The sequence below is a fragment of the Hyla sarda genome, chromosome 1, assembly GCF_029499605.1.
Source record: "Hyla sarda isolate aHylSar1 chromosome 1, aHylSar1.hap1, whole genome shotgun sequence".
In the NCBI taxonomy this organism is placed as follows: Eukaryota; Metazoa; Chordata; class Amphibia; order Anura; family Hylidae; genus Hyla; species Hyla sarda.
In genome coordinates this window covers 147,092,233-147,118,223 of record NC_079189.1, presented here as the reverse complement: position 1 = coordinate 147,118,223, position 25,991 = coordinate 147,092,233, and the positions used below count along the sequence as shown (strand labels likewise).

Here is a 25,991-nt window from a genome sequence, read left to right as displayed (position 1 = left end):
AAATTAATCTCCATAAGTAACAGTTCACATGATGCCTACTAAATCTCCTCCCTAGCCAAGTGTAAGAAGATAAGTAATGTTATTCACTTGACCTGTCAGTGGTTTTAACATTATGGCTTTTCAGTGTAATGTGTATTACCGGTTCTTCTTCATGGCTGCACTTGTTTAACAGTAGTGTGTGGCATATTTATTTAGAATCATGTAGTTATATACAGGTTATATTAAATACTTTCAAAACTGATGGCCTACCCTTAGGCCATCCATATGAGATTGTTGGGGGGGGGGAAGGAAATTCCCAGCACCCCCAAGATTCAGCTTTTTGAAGGGACTATAAAGCTCATGTAAGCGCTACAGTTTCTCTAATGTTTATTGTCTTCAATATGTAAGTTTCAGTGTAGTCCATACTTTGGACCTTTCAGTAGTGGTTTTGCAGGGTATTGCATATTGTCCTGTTCACTGCACTGAAATACACTGCAGCACCTCAAAGTAGGAACTACACTGAAACCAAAGAAAACACTGAAGGGGCTGCACAACAGAGTGACTCCTTCAAATAGCTGATCATTGGGGGTGCTAAGTGTGTGCCCCTAACTGAACTTATAATGATAGGGGGTTAAAGGGGTATTCCATGAAAAAGATTAAAAAAAAATTCATATCAACTGGCTCCAGAAAGTTAAATAGATTTGTAAATTCCTTCTATTAAAACATCTTAATCCTTCCAGTACTTATCAGATGCTGAAGTTGAATTGTTCTTTTCTGTTTGACCACAATGCTCTCTGCTGACACCTCTGTCTATCTCAGGAACTGTCCAGAGTAGCAGCAAATCCCCATAGCAAACCTATCCTGCTCTGGACAGTTCCTGAGACAGACAGAGGTGTCAGCAGAGAGCACTGTTGTCAGACAGAAAAGAACAACTCAACTTCAGCAGCTGATAAGTACTGGAAGGATTAAGATTTATTTAATAGAAGTAATTTACAATTCTGTTCAACTTTCTGGAGCCAGTTGATATGAAAAAAAACATTATTTTTTTTCATGGAATACCCCTTTAACCTGCTTTACAGCCTAAGAGTTTGAGATTTTATGGAATCAGTTCTAAAATTAGAGAGACACCTACAGTTGTAAGGATCGATAAGTGAACATGGAAGGCAGAAGAAGGATTACATACATAAACATTGTATGGTTGGTTTATACTCTTTGTTTAAATCCAATAAAATGTATTTTAAGTAGAATAAATCATTTTCAGTATCACCAAAAAAAAAAACAGCAAATTTGCTAAATATGTTAATTCTAAACCCTTGTGTTTTTCCAAAGTGATGTTCAATACACTGGAGATTGCAACATTGTTAAATAGTTTTTGAAAGTTTAAAATACAACAGCACAAAAAATCATATTTCCTAGGTAATTCTGCCTCCTCCCAGCATTAAAGGGATTGTCCAGTACAAAACAACTTAATACCATCAACAGTATAGGGAATAAATACAGTGACCCCTCGACCTACCATGGCCCCGACATACGATAATGTCAACATGTGATGGCCTCTCAGAGGACATCGCATGTTGAAGGCAGCATCAACATACGATGCTTTTGTATGTCGGGGCCATCGCATAAACGGCTATCCGGCAGAGCTGACTGCTTCAGCTGCCACCGGATAGCCATTTACGGTGCCCCGAGAGCTCCGGTGATGTCTCTTACCTGTCCTCGGGGCTCCGGCGTATCCTCTTCGGGATCCCCTGCATCGTCGGCGCTCTCCATCGACGTCATCATGCGCATCCTGTCATCCAATAGGAGCGGCGTGCGTAGCGACGTGATGGTGGGCGACGGAGAGCGCGGATACCGGGGAAGCAGAGGCCTTGCCGGAGCGTCGGGGACACCTCGGGGACGCGGCGACAGCGATGGACGGTGACATCCCGGGCATCAGTGACGAGCGGTGACGGTCCGGAGCGGCGGGGACAGGTGAGTACAACTTCCTCTAACAGTGGTCTACAACCCGCGGACCTCCAGATGTTGCAAAACCACAACACCCAGCATGCCCGGACAGCCAACGGCTGTCCGGGCATGCTGGGTGTTGTAGTTTTTCAACATCTGGCGGTCCGCAGGTTAGAGACCACTGTCCTATACTATACATTGCACTGATCCCTCGATGGTTTCAACAAACGATGGTCCATTTGGAACGGATTACCATCGTATGTTGAGGGACCACTGTATCTGATTGCTTGGGGTCCGACTGCTGGGATCCCGTTGTGATTTCCAGATCGGGGCCCCAGCTCTCATGTACCCTATTTATTTTTATGGAAGTGGCAGAGAAATGTCCAAGTATTCAGGTATCTTTAACCCCTTAGAAATGACTGGAGCGTGTGTCACCTGCAGCACATGCTCTCTCTGGAAGCTGGGGCCCCAGATCTGGAAATAGGGAATAAGTAGTTTTTTTCTTCCAGACAACCCCTTTAACTACTACTTTCTGACCAAAACAATACACGTGAAACATCTTACATCATCAATAACAAGCACTGCATCTTCATCTCTATTCCTGACATAGAATATAAAAGACTGGACTTTACAGATGGCCAAATACCGATGATTTAAGAGAGAATGATGAATAATATCCAATGCAGAAAAAAATGGAGGGCTGAAATTTCTAGATTTTATAATCTATTGCATCTATCTACATATATTACAAATAACATGGAACTAAAAAAACTGTTTGCGTCCATTGTGAATCAGCACAATTTTCTTTTTTGTGACAGATGGAATTATCTCCTTGGGCTACGCCTGGTTGATTTAACAGGACAGACCATATGGTGTCTATCCCTCAGTCTTGTACGCAGAGCCAGGCATTTGGGAGGCAGTTGTATGAGTTCCGAATCAGCCATCTCTACTTTTCTCATTTCTATACCTCTCCATCGCTCTTACTGTGGCTTCGTTATTATAAAAAAATAAAACTATTCTGAGAATGTTAGGAAAACTGAGGTTCTCATCATTGTTGAAGTTTATTTGTCTACATTGGTTGTTATTTTGTAGTTTTATAGATTTTTATAGATTTCCTCAATTATAATTACAGAAACAGTAACATTGGTTGAAAAAGACTCTCATCCATAAAGATTAACCTTTGTGAAACCTAGAGAGAGCTTGCGTAGATGAAACTGCCGGTGGCACTGTTACTGACATGGTGCAACTCTATGTTTGTTTGTTTTTTTAACAATCTTTTTATTGAAGTTTTTAACCCCTTAAGGACACAGCTAAGTTTCAGTTCTGCGTTTTTGTTTTTTTGACCTTTTTGACCTTTAACATTTTTTAAGTCTCCATAAGGAACTATTTATAACAATCTATTGATAGATCTATTTATAGACATATCACTGATTAGTGTAATCTGCAATCTACTTGTATGGTCTGCTATAAGGCAGACCATACAGGAAGATCTTTCAACATCTTGACTCATCAGACCCCCCACGATCGTGCTGCGGACGGTCCGATGAGTCTCTCAAAGCCCCTCTAATAATTCCGATTGAGTGATCAGCATTAATCACAGCATCTCAAGAGTTAATGGCAGGCATCATCATGATCACTGATGTATGCCATTAGTGGTGGGTCCCTGCGGTCTATGAAGGGACTGCAGCTTCTGTGCTCCCTGCATAGCCTGAATGAGACTCATGTACATCCTGGTGCACCAAGTACCAGGCAGCCAGGTCATACAGGTATGTCCTGTGTAGTTTAGGAGTTAAAGATTATTATAGGGAAAAGAATGAACAGTAGGCCACTAGGTTGCAGAAAATGCAGAAAAGAATACAGAACATCCCGGCAATAAAGTGCCACTATAACATGAGAAATTTGAAAGGAAGGTGCATTTCTTGTCCTCTGCAGTAGAGTTATATATCAGACAGGAGGCTCATATCTTATGCATTATTCTTTCTTTAATAATGCCCATAGCAGAACAAAATTCAATAAACAATCAGTGTAAAGAAAAAACTACAACTCCCAGCAGTCCCGGGACCACAGCAGCCACTCCTCGTCTGTAGCCTCTATATAAGGACTGCCCACATATAGATCCTCCTCTTTCTTTCTGCTCATGGCAGAGCATACAAGCTAAGTGCTATCTGTGATTTAATACTTTGGGTTTTTTCCTTACTTGTTATATCATAACTATTATAGATATTGTGTTGTTGGGAGAAGATAATCGCGATTATCTTCGCCCATTCGCATTTTATGCGATTTTACCCCGTTTCGGACAACTATTTCCCCGGCGCTAGTCTTTCTCCTTGCTCCGGTTCTTCACTCCACTATTCTCTTCTACTCTCCGCTCCTCATACCTTCCTCCGCTTCCCAACACCACCCCCCCCCCTCCCGGCGCCATTTTACCTTCTTCTCCTACGTTCTGCGCTTCGCGCGCGCGGGATAGGGGCGGATCTTTCGCGCGTCGGCCGCATTTCTTCGCGGCCTACACGCTGAGAGGGGCGGAGTTTCCTTTTCGTCACTGGACCGCGCTCCTGCGCCTTCCAATCAATACCCAGCCGGACGTAGTCTCGCGAGACTTCGTCCCCGGGTACAAGGACTCTCAGGCACCTCCCACCGCTGCGTCAGTGCAACGCTAGCGGTGTGGAGGACGGAGCCTGTACCATCACTTCCCTATACGTATTCTCTGTAGGTAGATTTCAGGAATTTATTCCTTCTCATCAATCCTTCCTTTTTTCCCACTAGTTCTCCTACAGTTAACCTGTTAGTCAATATGGCTGAGGAACCCTCATCTGCTCCCAGTAGAGGGGAGAGCTCTTTAGACTCGGCCCAATTTATGACCGCCAACCAGATACAAGACTTAATTAATAAGTCTGTTCAGGCAGCTTTGGCCTCCGCCATGGTAACCTCTGGATCACTACCAGCGGTATCCTGTGCATCTGTCCCGCCATTCCAAAGCGGTGAACCGCCAATTAAGAAGGGAAAAATTTCCCATAAAAGGAAACATACATTGGCGACATCTGACTCCCCGGCAGGGGAAGATAATAATGTGCTCCAGGCAGCCCCTACCCCGGCCTGCCAACCCCAGCATCCATCAAACTCCACTCGACCCCTGGGCCTCAGGGAGTTACATGAGAAGAGGCACAGATCCGCTAGACGGACCAAACCCGACTCTTACGTAGATTCCTCTGACGAGGATTCGTCGGGATCATCCAGCGAGTCTGACGACTTTGAATCCAACACTAATATCGAGGATGCTGGGGATACGGCGTTCGACACCGACGCCAACCCTGTTACACAGGGCACTATGATCCTAGACTCCCTAGGTGAACCCCTTTTTCACCCTGATTCCATCTCTCATCCACGATCGGGTGAATGGTCCCCACTTCCTCACGTGACCCAGTATGTGGAGCTCTGGGCTCGTAAGTCCCTAGACAGGACCAGCCGTAACAAGCTGAGAGCTGAGTGTCTCAGGCCCTTTATTCCCAATAAAGTAGTGGCAACCCCCGAAGTGGACCCCATTTTGATGAAATACCTAATGAAATCGGGTAAATTCCCTAAGAAGGGAATAGAACGCTCATTTAAAACTATTCAGGAGCGTATCTTAGACTTATTGGGCCCTCTCACTAAGATACTCAACCTGTCTGAACAGGCCGCAACGACAGATCAACCTGTCGATACCCGTCAACTCCGGGGGTGGGCCCAGAGGGCCATATGCCTGGCAGGTACGGCCAACACCACCTGCTCGATTGAACGACGTAGGTCGATCCTGATGCGTCTCGACCCGCAACTGTCCCACCTGGCTGAAACTGAGTCTGGGCCTGCAGCAGCAGGAATGCTCTTTGGGGACAACCTGATGAAGGACATCAACAGGTTTGTCGGCCTGTTTACAGGTCTGGATAAAGCCCAGACTTCTTTAAAGAAATCAGGGACAAATAAGCTTTTTCCTCGGGCCGGCAGAGGTAGAGGCCGATCTGCCGGCCGCACCCCCTCCTATAGGCCACAGGGCAGACCCTCTGCCCAATACCAGTACCCTCAGGCTCCTCCGTCCTACACAGTCCCAATGGCACAACCGTCGCCTTTCTTCCCCCCCAGAGGTCGACCTTGGCGCGGACGTGGCGGACGCGGATATCCCCGTTCCCGTCCAACTACCGGTAAGTGTGCCAGATATTCCACATGCTCACATCCCTGTGGGGGGACGCCTGATGTATTTTTCCCACGCCTGGTCTGCGATTACGGCAGACGCGTGGATCCTACAGACAGTAGCGGGATTTCACATAGAACTCCAATCTCTACCGGTCCTGGGTATACAGCCAACCCCTATCCGTTTTTCACAACACAACATGTTACTCATAGACAACGAGATTCAAGATCTCCTGTCCAAACAGGCGATCCGAGAGATCGACCCTTCTTCCCTAGGGTTCGCAAGCAACCTTTTCCTAGTGAAGAAAAAAGGGGGCGGTTACCGTCCGGTCATAAACCTTCGGGAACTAAACCAACATGTCACGTATCGCCATTTCAAGATGGAGGGAATTCACTCCCTTCGCGATTTGTTACAACCAGGCGATTGGCTGGTGAAGGTGGATTTGAAGGACGCTTACCTCACCGTCCCTATCCACCAAGATTCACAACATCTTCTTTGTTTCCTCTGGAGGAACCACATGTGGCAATTTACTTGCCTTCCGTTCGGCCTGTCATCAGCTCCGTGGTGCTTCACCAAGCTGATGAAACCAGTGGTGGCATCCTTGAGGAGCAGAGGGGTCCGTCTGATCATTTATCTAGACGACCTCCTCATCATGGCCCGCTCCAAAACGCAAGCTTCTCTTCACATGTCATGGACAGTACTGCTTCTGCAGAGTCTGGGATTCATAATCAACCGAGAAAAATCGGTTTTGATCCCTCTACAAGAGATGGAGTTCCTTGGCTTCTTGGTGGACACCAATCAAGCCGTTCTCCGCCTTCCCAAATCCAAACTGGCCCTGATCCGCAAGGAAATCAGAGCAGTCTTACGCAAAGGGTGCTTATCCTTAAGGGTACTAGCACGCTTGGTGGGCCTATTAGCAGCCTCCATCCAAGCCATCTTCCCGGCCCCCTTGCACTACAGGGCCCTTCAGAGACTCAAGATTATGCATCTGCGCCAGGGTCTCAGGTATGCGGACGAAGTTCCTCTTTGCCCGGCAGCCATCGAGGAGTTGCAGTGGTGGCTTCGTCATGCCGTCGAGTGGAACGGCAAAACCATATTCAATTCCTGCCCGGACGTCATCATAGAGTCGGACGCGAGTCGTCTCGGCTGGGGCGCGCGGTGCGGGGAGGCTTCAACAGGAGGGACTTGGTCCGCCACGGAGGTAGCCCTGCACATCAATGCCTTGGAGCTCCTAGCGGCATTTTTTGCCCTCAAGAGCTTCTTACCACAAGCGTCCAATTGTTGTGTTTTGTTACGCATGGACAACGTGGCGGCGGTCCAATACGTCAACCGCCTAGGGGGCACCAGGTCCAAGATGCTTGCAGATCTTGCCAAGGACTTCTGGCATTTCTGTCTAGAGCGCAACATTATCCCGGTGGCGGAATATATTCCGGGGGTCTCCAACACGGTGGCCGACTGGAATTCTCGCTACTTACTAGATTCCATCGATTGGCGGCTGGATCGATCAGTTTTCCTACGGTTGAGACAGCTTTGGGGTCCATTGTGTACGGATCTTTTCGCTTCTCGCCTCAATCATCAATTACCTCGCTTTTTCAGCTGGAGACCGGACCCAGAGGCGTCGGCAGTCGACGCTTTCCGTCTCATCTGGCCCAGGGGAACGCACTACGCGTTTCCCCCATTCCAGATGATCTCCAGGGTCCTCCTACATACGATGAACCAGAGGGCGACGATTGTACTGATCACCCCCTGGTGGCCCACTCAACCGTGGTTCCCTCTCCTTCTGGGGATGGCAGTGGACTACCCCAGGCTTCTGCCCCAATTTCCACAGCTCCTCTCCAACCCGACCGGGGATCTACATCCTCTGGTGTTGGAGGGCAACCTTCCTCTCCTAGCGTGGTTGGTTTCAGGGTCCCGGATGCGGACCAGGATCTTTCAAGATCAGCTAGGGATCTCCTCGCCCTGGCCTGGGCCCCCGGGACTAGATCGGCTTATCGATCAGCCTGGAGGCTCTGGGTTCGTTGGTGTGATCAACGACAGATTGATCCCGTACATGCACCTGTGTCTGTAGTGGTGAACTACTTGGCGGATTCCTTTGAATCCGGCAAATCTTATAGTTCCATCAACGTTTACCGATCGGCTATCGCGGCTTACCATTGCCCAGTGGACTCTTTGCCGGTGGGCAAACACCCACTGGTATGTAGACTGCTGCGTGGCATTAAGTTTACACGGCCCCCGCGGCCGAGAAATCAGTCGACCTGGGATGTCTCCAGGTTGCTCGAGATGTTTGTCTCTTGGGAAGACAATGACGATCTTCCCCTAAAACTGTTGTCGTACAAACTGACTGTCCTTCTATGTTTGGTGTCTATCAAACGCGTCTCGGACGTGAAGGCTTTGGACGTCTCTAGGCGACAATTTTCGCCGCAGGGAGTCAAGTTTTCGGTGGTCCGACGGACCAAGACAGGTATCCACTCGGTTTTTTACCCGTTTTTTCCCGCGCATCCTCGACTTTGTGTGGTTCGCTGCCTACAGGCGTATGAATCGCAGACTGCGGATTTACGGTCTCCGGATTTCTCTCAACTTCTTATATCCTACGTCAGACCTCACCATCCGGTGGTCTCCGCTACTTTGGCTCGTTGGGTGCGTTCCGCCATGGATATGGCGGGCATAGACGTCTCCCTGTTTGGAGCTCATTCTTCTAGGGGTGCTATGGCTACTAAAATAGTCTCAGCAGGGGGCTCCCTTTCTGACTTGCTCATGGCTGCTGATTGGTCTTCAGAGACTACCTTTCGCCGGTTCTACTTCAGACCGGAGGACCATGTTTCCATGTCAGTTTTGTAATACTATTTCTGATTTTGTTTTCTCTGTCGATACTTATTAGCTTTGAACTTGCATAAGATATGAGCCTCCTGTCTGATATATAAATCGAGATTTTCCTAGCTTGTGACGGAAAATATTAGTTATATGAAGACAGGAGGCGAGTATCTTCCCTCCCTACCCACCCTGTTATGATTTTTATTGTCTTTTCAGGGTACTGAAGGCATTGACTGGTTTCCTGTCTGCGGATAACCTGTTGGTTAAGCACTGCTGGAGTTCTCTACAGTCCCCGTTGGGACGAAGTTAGGCCGTCGATTGGCCTCGTTTCCTGAGTTCCGGGCCGGCTGGCCGAAGATTTAAGGAGCGGTGTGGACGTCTGGCTGGCGTTTCGGTTTCCTGTGCGGCTCTGATTCGCGTGAAGAAAGAGGAGGATCTATATGTGGGCAGTCCTTATATAGAGGCTACAGACGAGGAGTGGCTGCTGTGGTCCCGGGACTGCTGGGAGTTGTAGTTTTTTCTTTACACTGATTGTTTATTGAATTTTGTTCTGCTATGGGCATTATTAAAGAAAGAATAATGCATAAGATACTCGCCTCCTGTCTTCATATAACTAATATTTTCCGTCACAAGCTAGGAAAATCTCGATTTACAAAGCACAACTCACATACACCTAGTAAACAGAGCTATTCGCGACAGAGAAGAAAAGTAACTACATGCCCCAGACCTATATCACTTTATGGCTCCTTCACTGTGATCTAGATAACCTAGGTGCTGTAGGTACCAAGTGGTATATTGGAAAGGATGCACCAACTTGTCAATTTCCTCTCTGCCATAATGAGCAACAAATGCTTTGGCCCCTTCAGTCTCTATAGTATCCAAACCTAACAGATGTTTCAGATGTGGAATCAAATCGAGGATGGTAGGAACTTTCTACTCAAGCTACTGCAAAGTCCTGCAAAAGAGCTCTGTAGGCGACCATAACAACAACAGGCACCATTTCAGGAATAGCTTTTACTGGTATGTGCATGCGCTCCTAGGGGGGTGAAGATGAAAAAGGATTCCTTGTGGTTTCAAAAATAAATCTAGCAATTCTATTTTTAATGGGGATGGGGGGGGGGGGGGGGGTATATATAGCTTAAACTTTGGTTTCAAAATACAACAAAAACAAACAACTACAACCAGAGAAAACACCAAGTGAGAGCCATTAGAGTTTTTTACCGACTCTCAGAGTGCCAATGATTTCTGATGTATGGTGCTATAAATTGGTCACAGTAAAGTGGAAGTCTAAAGTCATGGTACTGTAATATTATTCAGTCAATGCAGAACTATTCAGTCTTGGCATAGTGATATTACTTGTTTATTATAACTACAATGACTAAAATTAAGAGGTATGCTATATATATTTTGGTGTATTCATATATAAGTGATTAACAAAAATATTTTGGGGTAGCGCTAAAATGGGACATTGACTGTGACTATGACTAGGAACCAGGTATTGTTCAAAACAGGTTAACTAACTAGAATTTGCTTTCTACTGAAGTTTTTATTTCTATTGTTGTCAGAATTTCTAAAGATGGGAAAATAAAATTTTAGTGTTTTTAGTGTTTAATGTACTACAATGAGTGCTCGGCTGTACAAGTGTTCCACCTGTGTACAGAAGAAGCGGAGGGGGTAAGCTGACTTTTATCTTTTTTCTTTTTTTAATAAAATGAGACTTGCCACCATAATCCTTTTCCAATAAATAAACAGTGTCCCTAGCAACACCTTTGAATGGAAGTAAATGGAAGACTGAACTGACCTATATATTCATCTTAAGACACAACTAATAGATTGCTTCCCTATCAGAAATAAGTTTATCAAGGCCAAGATTACAGAATAACTGAAATAAAGACACAAGTGATATACCCATTGGTAAAACCTTATCCAACAATGCATTTGTAAAGTTTTCAGAGCCTTTAATTTTCCCCTATTTTATTATGTAGTGAACTTAAATATGAAAAACTAAAATTCTGCATGAATATGAGTGTTATGACACCTAAAATTTATGGTAACTTTGGAGCCTCCCATTTCTCTCAATCAATTGAAAGGGTCTGAGTACGTTTCAAATGCAGTGTACAGCCATGTACAATACAGCATTCCAAATGTTGCTTCACAATGGCTTCACTTATGTACACATAATGAAGAATTGATGTATCCAGCATACTTTTCCAATTTGATGCCCCTTAAAGTGGTATTCCTTTTTTTTTTATTTGACTATGCTACAGGGGCTGTAAAGTAAGTACCGTATATACTCGAGTATAAGCTGAGTTTTTCAGCACGATTTTTCGTGCTGAAAACACCCCCCCTTGGCTTATACTCGAGTGAACAAAAAACGCTTCTGGCTTATCTGTGGGGGGGATGGGCTAGGCCATCCATCTTCGGCCATCTATGCTGCAGGGACTGTCCAGTGGGGAGGGTTAGTTGGTCCGGGCTGTCCATCTTCACCGGGAGGCCCTCTTCTCCGCTCCGGGCCAAACTAGTGACACTGCATTGACGCCACCGCGCAGGAACATTCATGCGCAGGGACGTCACAGACATCTGCTGCGCACGGACGTCTCTGCGCGTCGCCGTCAACGCAACGTCACTAGTCTGTGGCCGGGGGTGTTAATGACGGGGGTCTGGATAGTGACACGGGGGGATGATGACATGGGGGGATGATGTATTTCCCACCCTAGGCTTATAGTCCAGTCAATAACTTTTCCTAGGTTTTTGGGGTGAAATTAGGGGCCTCGGATTATATTCGGAACAGCTAATACTCGAGTATATACGGTATAGTTCATAGTATAGTGCCTGTACCTGTGTTTCATGGTGGTCTTGCAATTCTTCTGTGATTTTTTCCTCTACATTTATTTTTTAATAAAATAAAAAATTTGTGTTGTCTCAGGTTTTCCCAGGTTGCAGGGTGGCCCGAGACATTACATGACTGGTCAGGTGATCAAAGGGAGTCTGTCATTGCTTCACTGGGTGGAGCAACCACTGGGTGAGAGATCATGCTGCACAGGTGTGTTTCAATGGGTGGGGTGGCTGATGTGAGAGAGGAAGAAAAATGATCTCACACTTACAAACAAGGTATTATGGGATTTGTAGTTTGAGAGAACAAACTCCAACAAGAAATAGCCAGTTCGCAAAAACATATAGCCACAGCATTATGGTAATCACACAAAATAGCCATTTAACCCCAAGATAAGCATGGATCCTTCCTAAGCATGTCCATTACTGTCTGGCATGTACGTACTAAAATCATTATGGTGGATAACCCCTTTAAGCCATACAAAAAGATAAGACCTAAGATCATGACTTTTAAGTGGATCCATTGTTACATTCCAGATGTTCTCAAAAATGTTCTCTAAATTTTTATTTCTTCCTGAATAAACCTGACGTGGCCTAGTCACCGATTAGAATTAGCCAACTGAATGTGTATGCTCCTTGAAGAAAAACTTTAGATATTCTTTTTTCCTTTCTAAGTTTTGGCTCAGAACATTTGCTGAAACACATTAAACTTTCCAAAACTTAAATCTGCAGAACGCAGCAAAGTACAGAGTAAAATAAATTATCCTAATTAAATTAGATCCACTGAGGTATTCATCTTCACATTATGCTATTTATTTATTTATTTATAATATATATATATATATATATATATAGGGATTCCTATTTAATAGGTCTAAAAAAAAAACACAAATCGCATGAAAGGCAGGAAAAAGAACATGTGAAATACTTTAAGAAAGTCTTCTTTCATACTAATGCCCAAGTATTCATCTTACTCAGCCCTAGTTGGAAAGGGCATTTAAGGTGACCTCCTAGAAGATAATATGGGATATTATATTAAAGCAGCAATGGAGAAAACGTATTTCAGGTTTCTGCCTCATTAATAAAATAGACAGTTTCATGACTGTGTCTGAATCACTGATCCACTTCTATGTATTGTACAAAGATCGTTCAAGTCGTGCAAACAACATCTTTTCATTGTTGCACCAATATAGATTTGCAGCATGGGCTTTGTGTTCATGCTATAGACAAATATGTTGGATTTACAACATCAAAATCAAGACTTTATACAAAGGCACTTAAAGGAACACCCCAGGTAAAATTGATACATCATGTTATGCTTAAAGGGGTTATCCAGGAAAAAAACGTTTTATATATATATATATATATATATATATATATATATATATATCCACTGGCTCCAGAAAGTTAAACAGATTTGTAAATTACTTCTATTAAAAAATCTTACTTCTTCCAATAATTATCAGCTGCTGAAGTTGAGTTGTTCTTTTCGGTCTGGCAACAGTGCTCTCTGCTGACACCTCTGCTTGTCTCAGGAACTGCACAGAGTAGAATAGATTTGCTATGGGGATTTGCTTCTACTCTAGACAGTTCCCGAGACAGGTGTCATCAGAGAGCACTTAGACAGAAAAGAACAACTCAACTTCAGCAGCTCATAAGTACTGAAAGGATTAAGATTTTTTAATAGAAGTCATTTACAAATCTGTTTAACTCTCTGGAGCCAGTTGATATATATATATATAAAAAAAAGTTTTTTCCTGGATAACCCCTTTAATGAAGAATATGTATGACTTTTCAGTTTTCTGGTCTGCCTCTGAGTAATGCACTGCCTTCTCGAGCCCCCAATGCTGAATGTTCGACAGTAGCTGACAGGGTTCTCCTCACAATGCTGCACCCATATGTCCTTTACAGATGAATGCTAGGCAAAGTATAGAGTTTAAAAGTTGGGCTCAGTGAGCTTAAGTCCTGCAGAAATGCATGGGAACAGAGTTCTTGCACTTTGTCCACAGCAGGAACACTGTTCCCATTAGCAGGAAACCTGTAAAACCAGCCCTTGAGTGGAAATCCTGGGTGAGTTCCCACACTTTTTTACCCCAGGACTTGAGCCCTGGTTGGGGTATAAGGAGCTACATGGTGGGAGGTCTAGGTACACATCAGTCAATTCTTTTGTTAAACGTGGCATAAGGTAATTTCATGTAATATAATCTAAGTCCCTAGGTAGCCAGCAGATGTAGATAAGGGTAGATCACGTAAATGATCTGGATAGGTCACTATCGATTTAGTAAGATCACCATGTTGAAGACAATACTTATAACAAAGGAACAAGTGATCATTGTTACCAGTCAAGCAGGGTTCAACTGTTTATACTGTATTCATGCTTGTACTCAATGACATCTCGCTGCCTCTTAGGCTCACATGAATCAGTTTGTGTTTTCGACAACCTCACTATGAAAAAGGTGTTTTTTGTATTTTTTTTTAACTCATCAATAGTCCTAACACTTCACAAAGTCATGTCATGATCGCACCTTTCATAACATTACAATAACTGAAGTCCATGTTACCATATTAAATGGTCTCCAAGGCTAAGGCTGAGAACAGGGAAAGTAAATGGTAACCGGCCATTAGGACTGCATTTGTCTTTTACTTGAAAGATACCAGAGCGTTACCAATGCTAAAAATATCTAAATCACCCACAGTGTCACTAACTAACCTTACTCCCACCATGACACCAGCTCGGGCACTTGGGCACTTACATTACATGCTCCATTGTCGAGGTACCAATTTCATGCTTACAAAAGTGTATGTGTATATATAATGTAATCATGTGGACCTAACCCTGTTGTAGATAGCATAGATATAATAGGCACGCCCAGAAAATTAATAGTTACTATAAATATGTTTTGTGTGAGCATGTTATTATACCCATTTATAGGATGTGAAACTCCACCTTATGAAATGTTTTTTTCAGGCAGATATACAATGTTATATGTACACTGCTAAAAAAAAAATATAAAGGGAACACTTAAACAACACAATGTAACTCCAAGTCAATCACACTTCTGTGAAATCACACTGTCCACTCAGGAAGCAACACTGATTGACAATCAATTATAGGCAATTAGCAAGACACCCCCAATAAAGGAGTGGTTCTGCAGGTGGTGACCACAGACCACTTCTCAGTTCCTATGCTTCCTGGCTGATGTTTTGGCCACTTTTGAATGATGGCAGTGCTTTCACTCTAGTGGTAGCATGAGGCAGAGTCTACAACCCACATAAGTGGCTCAGGTAGTCCAGATCATCCAGTATGGCACATCAATGCGAGCTTTGTCTGTCAGTGTAGTGTTCAGAGCATTGAGGCACTACCAGGAGACAGGCCAGTACATCAGGAGACATGGAGGAGGCCATAGGAGGGCAACAACCCAGCAGCAGGACCGCTACCTCTGCCTTTGTGCAAGGAGGAGCAGGAGGAGCACTGCCGGAGCCCTGCAAAATGATCTCCAGCAGGCTTTAAATGTGCATGTATCCACTCAAACGGTCAGAAACAGACTGCATGAGGGTGGTATGAGGGCCCGACATCCACAGGTGTGGGTTGTGCTTACAGCCCAACACCGTGCAGGATGTTTGGCAATTGCCAGAGAACACCAAGATTGGCGAATTCGCCACTGGTGCCCTGTGCTCTTCACAGATGAAAGCAGGTTCACACTGAGCACATGTGAGTCTGGAGATGCCGTGGAGAACATTCTGCTGCCTGCAACATCCTCCAGCATGACCGGTTTGCTGGTGGGTCAGTAATGGTGTTGGGTGCCATTTCTTTGGGGGCCCGCACAGCCCTCCATGGGCTTGCTAGAGGTAGCCTGACTGCCATTAGGTAACAAGATGACATCTTCAGACCCCTTGTGACACCTTAAGCTGTTGCGGTTCGCCCTGGGTTCCTCCTAATGCAAGACAATGCTAGATCTCATGTGGGTGGAGTGTGTCAGCAGTTCATGCAAGAGGAAGGCATTGATGCTATGGACTGGCCCGCCCATTCCCCAGACTTGAATCTGATTGAGCACATCTGGGAAATCATGTCTCGCTCCATCCACCAAACACCACATTGCACCAAAGACTGTTGCACCTCATCAGGAGCATGCCCAGGCATTGTAGGGAAGTCATAAGGGCACGTGGAGGCCACACACACTACTGAGCCTCATTTTGACTTACCAAATGGTAAGCTAACAACCTCTAATTTTCTCACACTTGTTTAACTTGGACACTTGTTTAACAAGGTGTAGGGTATTCACCAGCAAGCCCCACGTTGCTGCATCCAAGCCACAACATCATTGTTATATGAAATATAAATATACAAATTCTGGATTTCTTTACCATCATAATACTAAACAATGCCTTCATTTCCTATCTTAAACATGAGATTTAAAGGGTCATTTCTTTTGTGTAATCTCTTCATGAAAACAATAAGACTGGCCTACTTGCCTACCACTGAGGTACAATTGACTGGTAATTTAATGTGAAAACTGTTCATTTCTGAGAACCAAAACAAAAAAGTAGCTCAGTATGCTCCTTTCACATGCTATTTAATAGTTCTTCCCAATCATTAGTAAATGTGACAATTACAGAAGAACTTTTAAGGACATGGATCACTTAGTTATAAGAATTAATTATTATCTAATAGCAACAGACATTTATTTAATCATGCTCACAGCACGAGTCAACTGAAACGTATAGCTCTTCAGCAGGCAAAACTAAAAATAATAAGATATTATGCTCTTATCAAAGCTAATAAAAAGCTGTCTTTTTTCTGCAAACCTGATGTAAAACAAAGCAGAGTACAGTTTTGTACAAAGACTTATAAGAAAAATAAATGCCCAATATCAAATTCACAATTCAGGAAGCATTGGTATGCTCGGATTGTGAGGGCAGGAATAGGAATATATTGTAAAGGTTGAAAGGCAGAGCCTATAAAATGGCACAGTAAATAAGGATATTATTAATTTTACATAGAACTGGTGTTAAAGGGGTATTCCAGGATTTTGTTTTTATTTAACTATACTACAGGGGCTGTAAAGTTAGTGTAGTTCACAATATAATGTCTGTACCTGTGTTTTATGGCAGGTCTCACAATTCTTATGTAATCTTTGCCCAAGTGCGGTCCAAGACATTACATCACTAGTCAGGTGTTCAAAGTAGCCTGTCTGCTTCAACGGGTGGAGTGACCACTGGGGGTTCATTCTCCACAGGGCTGCAGGAATTTTGTCCCATGTGTGCTCCAATGGGCATGGTGGCTAATTTGTGGGAGGGAAAAAAGTGACCTCACGCCTACAAAGAAGGGATCCTGGGACTTGTAGTTGGAGGGAGGGAACTCCAAAAGGAAATATCTATTTCACAAAAGAAATTAGAGGCTGCTTTTATGGTGGACTCACGACACAGCCGTTTAACATCAAGACAAGCATGGATCCTTCCTAAGCATGTCCATTACTGTCTGGCAGATAAGTATTGAAATCACCTTATGGTGGATAACCCCTTTAAGCCTATAGCATTACTATCAGACTCACCACAGTATAATTCTAAAGAGTTATATTTTACAGGGGTCATGAAGGGGCCTTATTCTACAGCACCATTAATTTTTACAGGTACCTCAGCACTGCCAATGGAAATATAAAGTTATGGTTGATGAAATGCAGAGAGTCCAGAACAAAAAAGAAATAATATGTCTTGAAGCACCAAACAGACAAGATGATTAGGGGGTTAAATAAAAACTTCTACTCAGCTATTCAATGTACGGTGTGCCAGCGAATCAATATCATGTGTAAGTCTTCCCCTAAGGCAGTGTTTCTCAATTCCCGTCCTCAGGGCCCCCTAACAGGTCATGTTTTCAGGATTTTCTTAGTCTTTCACAGGTGATATAATTGTGGTGATGCCTGATTCACTGACCATAATTATGTCACCTGTGAAAGACTTAGGAAATCCTGAAAACATGACCTGTTAGGGGCCCTGAGGACTGGAATTGAGAAACACTGCCCTAAGGTCAAGGGACAGGGACATAATACTCCCCCTTTATAAAGCATTGGTACGGCCTCACCTGGAATATACTGTTCAGTTTTGGTCACCTGTCCATAAAAGGGTCACTGTGGAGCTGGAAAGGGTGCAGAGACACGCGATTAAACTAATATGGGGCATGGAACTTCTTAGCTATGAGGAGCGATTAAAGGAGTTACAATTGTTTAGTCTTGAGAAGAGACGTTTAAGGGGGGATATGATAAACGTATATAAGTATATTAATGGCCCATACAAAAAATATGGAGAAAAACTGTTCCAGGTTAAACCCCCCCAAAGGACGAGGGGGCACTCCCTCCGTCTGGAGAAGAAAAGGTTTAGCCTAAAGGGGCGACACGCCTTCTTTACCATAAGAACTGTGAACTTATGGAACAGTCTACCTCAGGAACTGGTCACAGCAGGAACAATTAATAGCTTTAAAACAGGGTTAGATACATTCCTGGAACAAAATAACATTAATGCTTATGCAGAATTATAAAACTACATCCCTTCCCCTTATCCCCTTACACCCTTCCCTTCAATTTCCTGGTTGGACTTGATGGACGTATATGTCTTTTTTTCAACCATACTAACTATGTAACTATGTAAGGTAAGTGGGGTGCGGAAAGTTGGGGGGTGACAGAAAGAGGGGTGGACATAAGCAGGCTACAATGCCTTGGCAGAGGTATTTAGATTTGCTATTAGGGTATCTGGGCCCACATATATGTTGGTTTAATTGTGTTTAAATTAATCTCTACGCGAAGTGAAATTAAAAAGCTATAAAAAAAACACATTTGTTTGGTTTGATAAAGATCAGTTTCTGACATTTTAATTGAGGTGTCTTTCCACATGCTGTAATAGCTATGAGTCAGCAGGACACATCTAAGACTATAGACGGGTGTAAGCAAGTATGTCATCTGCATAGAGCTGGGATCTGATGCCAAGTACATTCAAAGATCACCAAGTCTGAGAGGCAGAAAAAGGTTTTAGACTAGAGGGCACTGGAGTAGATGGATGGTTGACAAATTGGTATGTCAAGAGAATAAAATAATAAATATGTTCTTCCAGTTATTCCTCCTGGGAATCATTGAATAAACTGACAACAGGGTGGTGTTATTCTCCTTCTATATGAGACATGCTGCTACACAGTCTGACAACCCAAGGAAGTGCGGAATGTTTTACCATTTGAGTCACTATTGAATCCAGCAGTAAAAAACTTTTTTTTTTATCAGTTCAAGTGCTGTATTCCCTTGGTGGTCACTAAGAACGATATACCGTATGTACTCGAGTATAAGCCGACCTGAATATAAGCCGAGGCCCCTAATTTCACCCCAAAAACCCAGGAAAAGTTATTGACTCGACTATAAGCCTAGGGTGGGAAATACATCATCCCCCATGTCATTATCCAGACCCCCGTCATTAACACCCCGTCACTATCACCCTATCATCATCCCCTCATCATAATCCCCCCCCCCCTTCATCATCACTGCCTGTCAATCCCTTCATCAGTGGTCTTCAACCTGCGGACCTCCAGATGTTTCAAAACTCATCATCCAGACCCCCAGACCAGTCCAGACCCCCAGTCATCCAGATCCCCCTTCTCCGCTCCAGGCCGGCCCCAGACTAGTGACGTTGCCTTGACGATGACGCACAAGGACGTCCATGGGCAGGGACGTCACGGATGTCTGCTGCGCACAGACGTCCCTGTGCGTTGTCTTCAAGGCAACGTCACTAGTCCGGGGCCGGCCCGGAGAAGAGGCCCTCCCGGTGAAGATGGACATCCGGGAACAACTAACCCTCCCCACCAGACGGTCCCTGCAGCATAGATGGCCCGGACCAGCTCACTCTTCCTTTCCACTGAGGGGAGGTGAGTAGAAAACTAAAGGGGGGGGTCTGGATGATAACGAAGGCCGCAGTGGTATTCAACCTGCGGACCTCCAGATGTTTCAAAACTACAACTCCCCGCATGCCCGGACAGCCGATGGCTGTCCGGGCATGCTGGGAGTTGTAGTTTTGCAACATCTGGAGGGCCGCAGGTTGAAGGCCAGGATTGACAGGCGGAGAGTTCACTCGAGTATAAGCCGGAAAATCGTGCTGAAAAACTCGGCTTATACTCGAGTATATACGTTAATAGTTAACAATTATTGAGTCTAATACTGAATCACATGTAAATACTGAATGCTGATAGGCCAGAAAAATTCCGAATCAACAGGTATTTGGATTTGCTTCTTACCTCCTAAATTCATCCCAGCCTGGAGACACTTTTGTAATCTGCATGCAGGACAATTCTTCCTCCGAATCTTGTCAATAATGCAGTCATTCCTTCCTGCACAGAGATAGCTGTGCTGCCCTGAAAACACACAAAGACGAATTATTTTCCATCTCAATGCTTTCACATTTGAAGTACATACATTGCTTTGTAAATCTTCACTTCAAGATTAATATGATTAAAAAAGATGAGGCCGTCAAAACTGATGAGAAATGTGGAGCGTGGTGACATCGAAACAAGAACTTGGACACAGTACAGGAAAAGAAAGACATTGATGGATACGGTGCAGATTGCAATGAAATATATAGGTTTGGGGAATTGTAATTTTTTAAAGAAGTTTCATTTACATTTCATACAAGGATGTCATTCACCGTGTCTTAATTATACCATTCTACTATTACCAAGAGAAACAACCATAATGTACATCTAAGGGTACGTTCACACGCGCAGATTTTTTAGCAGGTTTTCCGCTGCGTATTTGAAAGTGGGCGGGCTCTTCTCGGCTGTCCGCAGCAGATTTTCCGCAAAGGAATTTACGCTGTGGAAAATCCGCCACAGTCCCTACTGACTTCAATGGAGCTTGCAGCGGATTTTCCGCAGTGTACATTCCGCCGCGGAAAATCTGCTGCGGACAGTCGAGAAGAGCCCGCCCACTTTCAAATACGCAGCAGAAAACCCGCTAAAAAATCCGCGCGTGTGAATGTACCCTAAGGCCGTGTTGATGTCTACAAGGCAATGCATCAGCACAGAATTTTGGATCTATACACATAGCAAACTATTGGTTCTCAAGAATGCAAAGTCCTATGAACTAAGAATAGGTCAAATATCACGTCAATGGCAAATACCCTCTGATGATTGGACTACTGTGCACTCCTCAGCCTTTTATCATTTATTAAAATGTTAAAGGGGGACATACTTTCAAATTTCTTCTATTCAAAAATCACATGCCTTCTAATATTTATCAGCTGCTGTGTGCCCTGAAAGAAGTCTGACTGAAAAGGCTACACAACTTCCTCCAGGGCATACAGTAGTGGATAAGTACTGGAAGACTTGAGATTTTTAAATAGAAGTAATCTGCACAAATTGATTTGAATACAATTTGTTGTCTGCAGAATACCCCATTCAAAGGGGTACTCCGCCCCTAGACATCTTATCCCCTATCCAAAGGATAGGGGATAAGATGTCAGATCGCCGGGGTCCCGCTGCTGGGGACCCCGGGGATCGCTGCTGCACGTAATGACGGGTAATACAGGGGCCGGAGCATTGTTACATCACGGCTCCGCCCCTCGTGACATCGCGGCACGCCCCCGTCAATACAAGTCTATGGGAGGGGGCGTGGCGGTCGTCACGCCCCCTGCCATAGACTTGCATTAAGGGGATGGGCCGTGATGTCATGAGGGGCGGAGCCATGACATCACGCTGCTCTGGCCCCTGTATCGCCCGTCATTATGCACAGAGCGAACTTGCTCTGTGCAGTAATGATGGCGGGGTGCCGCAGTGGCGATCCCCGGGGTCCCCAGCAGCGGCGATCTAACATCTTAACCCCACTTTTTTTAAATCAACTGGTGCCAGAAAGCTAAACATATTTGTAAATGACTTTTATTAAAAAAAATCTTATTCCTTCCAGTACTTATTAGCTGCTGAATACTACAGAGGAAATTCTTCTCCTTTTGGAACACAGAGCTCTCTGCTGACATCATGAGCACAGTGCTCTCTGCTGACATCTCTGCCCATTTTAGGAACTGTCCAGAGCAGCATATGTTTTCTATGGGATTTTCTCCTACTCTGGACAGTTCTTAAAATGGACAGCAGAGCACTGTGCTTGTGATGTTAGCAGAGAGCACTGTGTTCCAAAAAGAAAATAATTTCCTCTGTATTATTCAGCAGCTAATAAGTACTGGAAGGATTAAAACATTTTAATAGCAGTAATTTACAAATCTGTTTAACTTTCTGGCACCAGTTGATTAAAAAAATAATAATAAAGCTTTCCACCAGAGTACCCCTTTAAGGCCTTTTTCTATACCACATTCCTCTGATATGTCAGGGTACCGAAGGTCTCAGGTTGAAGAATATCTTGAAATCTGTCCTTATTTGGCATAGGAGAGTTGTAAATGATCGCACTGTAACAAATTTATCTACTACTCTCACATGCTATACAGAAATATTCATTCCCATACTAATAATGCTACATATAGTAGTATGCCACACATGCTTGATCACAATGAGGGCTGAAAAGCTGAATAGGAAAAGCCCATCTGTAAAGTACAGTTGATTTCTATATAAATTGCACATCTGTTCACTTAGCAAGAAAACGTTCTTATGTTGAAAATGTGCACAATAGCAACAAGTGACCTAGTAAGTAAACATGACCGGTAATACAAATCTGATTTAAGAACAAACATACAAAGATAAAAAATAGATGAGACTATATGGTAGTACACAGTACATGTTGTAACTGTGTGCAGTGGCAACGAGTAGCCCTGAGGATCTAGGACTACTACCAAAAATATCTGGATCTAGCTCCTAAGGAAGAGTAATGGGGAAAAGGGGTTAACCATGTAACTTTCCACTTGCTAAGGTGGTTAGGGAAGCAGCATGGGTTTAAGAAGTACTTAAAGGGGTAGTCCAGTGGTGAAAAACGTATCCCCTATCCTAAGGATAGGGGATAAGTTTGAGATCGCGGGGGTCCGACCGCTGGGGCCCCCTGCGATCTCTCTGTACAGGGCCCCCGGCTCTCCGGCCAGATAGCGGGTGTCGACCCCCGCACGAAGCGGCGGCCGACACGCCCCCTCAATACATCTCAATGGCAGAGCCGGAGATTGCCGAAGGCAGCGCTTCGGCTCTGCCATAGAGTTGTATTGAGGGGGCGTGTCGGCCGCCGCTTCGTGCGGAGGTCGACACGCCCCCTTCCCGCGGGCTGTCGGGGCTCCGTACAGGAGATCGCGGGGGGCCCCAGCAGTCGGACCCCCCGCGATCTGCAACTTATCCCCTATCCTTAAGATAGGGGATAAGTTGTTCACCACTGAGTCACCACTGGACTACTCCTTTAAAGTTAGCTAAACAGAGCTGTTAGCTAAAGGGAAAATTAGACAGAACAGTACACAGAGGGCCTGATGGACAGGGCCCCTACTGGTTGCAGAGGTAGCAACGGCTTTCTACATTAAAAGAGTAGTCCAGTGGTGACTCAGTGGTGAACAACTTATCCCCGATCTTAAGGATAGGGGATAAGTTGCAGATCGTGGGGGGTCCGACCGCTGGGGCCCCTTGCGATCTCCTGTACGGAGCCCCGACACGCCCCCTCAATACAGCTCTATGGCAGAGCCTTTAGCAATCTCCGGCTCTGCCATAGAGACGTGTCAGCCGCCGCTTCGTGCGGGGGTCGACACCTGCTATTTGGCCCGAGAGCCGGGGCCCTGTACAGAGAGATCGCAGGAGGCCCCAGCGGTCGGACCGCCCGCGATCTCAAACTTATCCCCTATCCTTAGGATAGGGGATAAGTTTTTCACCACTGGACTACCCCTTTAAGGGTGCGTTCACACGCTATTACTAGCAGCGGGTTGCCCATTGCGGGAATCCTGCTGCGAGTTACGCTACCATTGATTTAAATTGGTCCACAGACAGTCCGCAATAGTGTCAGATTTGCAGACTGTCCGCGGACCCATTATAATGAATGGTAGGGTAACTCGCAGCGGGAAACCCGTTGCTAGTTACTAGTGTGTGAACGCACCCTAAAGGGGTATTCCGGGATTTCTCGTTCTTTGAATATAAGACAAGGGCAGCAATGTTAGTCTAGTTGCTAATATTCTTCCCTTACCTAGGTTTGGTGGCTGGTATGAAATTGCTTTAAAAGAGAACTCCGGAATATAAAAATTTTCGACCATACTGCCGGCAGTAAAAAAATAAACATGTACATACCTTCCTCCGCCGTGATCCTCTTCGTGGTTGCCGGTGGTCGGAGAGTCTTTCTCAGCCAATCACCGGTCGAGGTGAAGCCCCGACTCGGCCGGCAATAGGCTGAGCAGCAGTGTGACGTTTTCTGCCCCGGCCGCAGGTGCCGGTGTAGTGAAGAATTTTGTGTCCTGAAGCGTTCTCACACTGCCGCTCAGCCTATCGCCGGCCAAGTCTGACTTCGCTGCGGCTGGTGATTGGCTGAGTGCAGTATGATTCATCCGACCACCGGCAACCAGAAAGAGGATCACGGCGGAGACCGGAGACGGTTTCCGGAGGCCCCGGTGGAGCGGAGGAAGGTATGTACATCTTTATTTTTTTACTGCCAGCAGTATGGGCGACAATTTTTATATTCCGGAGTTCTCCATTTACTTCCTTTTCCCTTGAAGTTCATTTTCTGCAGCCTACAAAATGAGTGTTGCTGATTGGCCCGAGACGAAACATCACAATTTAGGTGCTAAAAGGAGGCTTGGCTGCTTTGTCTGTTGTGTGTGAAGTCAGTCCTCTGATGACGTTACTGGCGACCATGTGAGTGCATTCATAAACACACAGATCCACAGCTTGTGTGTAAGGTTGTGCTGTGCTGCAATGGGTGGAGCGACCGATGTGTGGGAGGGAAATAACTCACCTCCCACCTTCAAACAAAGGATCCTGGGGATTGTAGTCTGATGGAGGCCACATAAACAGGAAGTAGCCAATTTCCAAAAACAAGCCAGCAGCATGATGAGGGACAAGGGACATGGCTATTTAATTACACTTAATTACTGAAGTCACCTTATGTTGGATAACCCCTTTAGGGTACGTTCACACATACGCAGATTTGGTGCGCAGGATTTGCTGTTGCAGATTTCAATGTAAACTAAATGACTGAGCACAACTTCTAATCTGCAGTTACAAATCCTGCGCATCAAATCTGCGTAGGATCCTGTATGTGTGAACGTACCCTTAAGGGGATATTTACACAATAGGTTTTTTTAAGTCAGATTTCTGTCTCAGATCTTCAGCTTGCAAAGTGCAGAGGTTTTCCATGTGGGTTATCCTTATTTGATGGGGCTGATGCCGGTTTTGCTACCTGATGTGGAATCTACATGGGAATGTTGACATGCAATATGCCTCAGAATCTGTGTACAAACAAAAACTTCCATCTGAAACATTGTTTAAAGGTGCTACAGCAATATCAGCAGTGTGGATAAGGTAGAGTTGAAAGTAACAGCAGAAAAAGGGGGCTTATTGGTCCTCTGGTGGGACAGTCCAAAGTTGCACCTGCCTACCTGTTGTGTAACGTCTTTAGAATAACAGAAGGAGAAAATGCACACTCAGCAACTACACCACCAATATCTAGGCCCTATGCTACAAGGGCACCAGTGAGTACAGTATTTACCACTATACAAAAGGGAACTTAATGGTCTTTTACTGGGAAATGAGAGCTCTGCTGCAACGTCATCACAGGAAAAAGACCACCGCTAACAAATGACCGGGAACTAGGTATTATAACATTACACAGCTATCCAGTGAAGATCCTCACTGCTTACAGTGCAACCTCATCGAAACAAAGTAAGGGCTTGGAATTCTTCAGCTGGCCACGAAATGATTCAGATATTGTTTAATAATATAATCAGCTCAGGAATACATGCTTAATTCTGTATTATCCAACATTGACCTTAAGATACTATGCTCCATTTTGCAGATTTCTTTTTTCCATTTTTAGATCCTATCATTGTGGGATGTTTTTTTGCCTTTGTTTTGTTTCAGTGCGGCAGGAACGTGCTTAAACTAGAGCGAAGGAGTTTATAATCCAATGTTTCAATCTTTCCTAATAATAAGTGACCAATTAAAAAAAGGTTACCAAGCAGCAAGAGGTGATGGGCAAATGGCCAATACAATACACTTGGCTTAGTGACTTTTATGGGCGCTGCCCAAATCTGTTTCCTGGCTTATTGAAGGAGCGGAGAGACGGTAAAACAGAGTTATGTAACTAATGTGATGTAGCCTTAAAGTAGGAATGTCGTT

The 25,991-nt window shown here is 44.7% G+C and overlaps 1 protein-coding gene across 2 annotated transcripts in view; it reads right to left on the bottom strand.

The window, feature by feature from the left end:
- Nucleotides 1-25,991, bottom strand: part of NR3C2 (nuclear receptor subfamily 3 group C member 2) — a 351,371-nt gene that overhangs the window by 64,953 nt on the left and 260,427 nt on the right. For both annotated transcript variants that reach the window (XM_056562826.1, XM_056562827.1), the window contains exon 4: nt 19,998-20,114. In XM_056562826.1, coding sequence (XP_056418801.1) covers nt 19,998-20,114 — 117 coding nt within the window. The remainder of the gene's footprint in view (nt 1-19,997; nt 20,115-25,991) is intronic.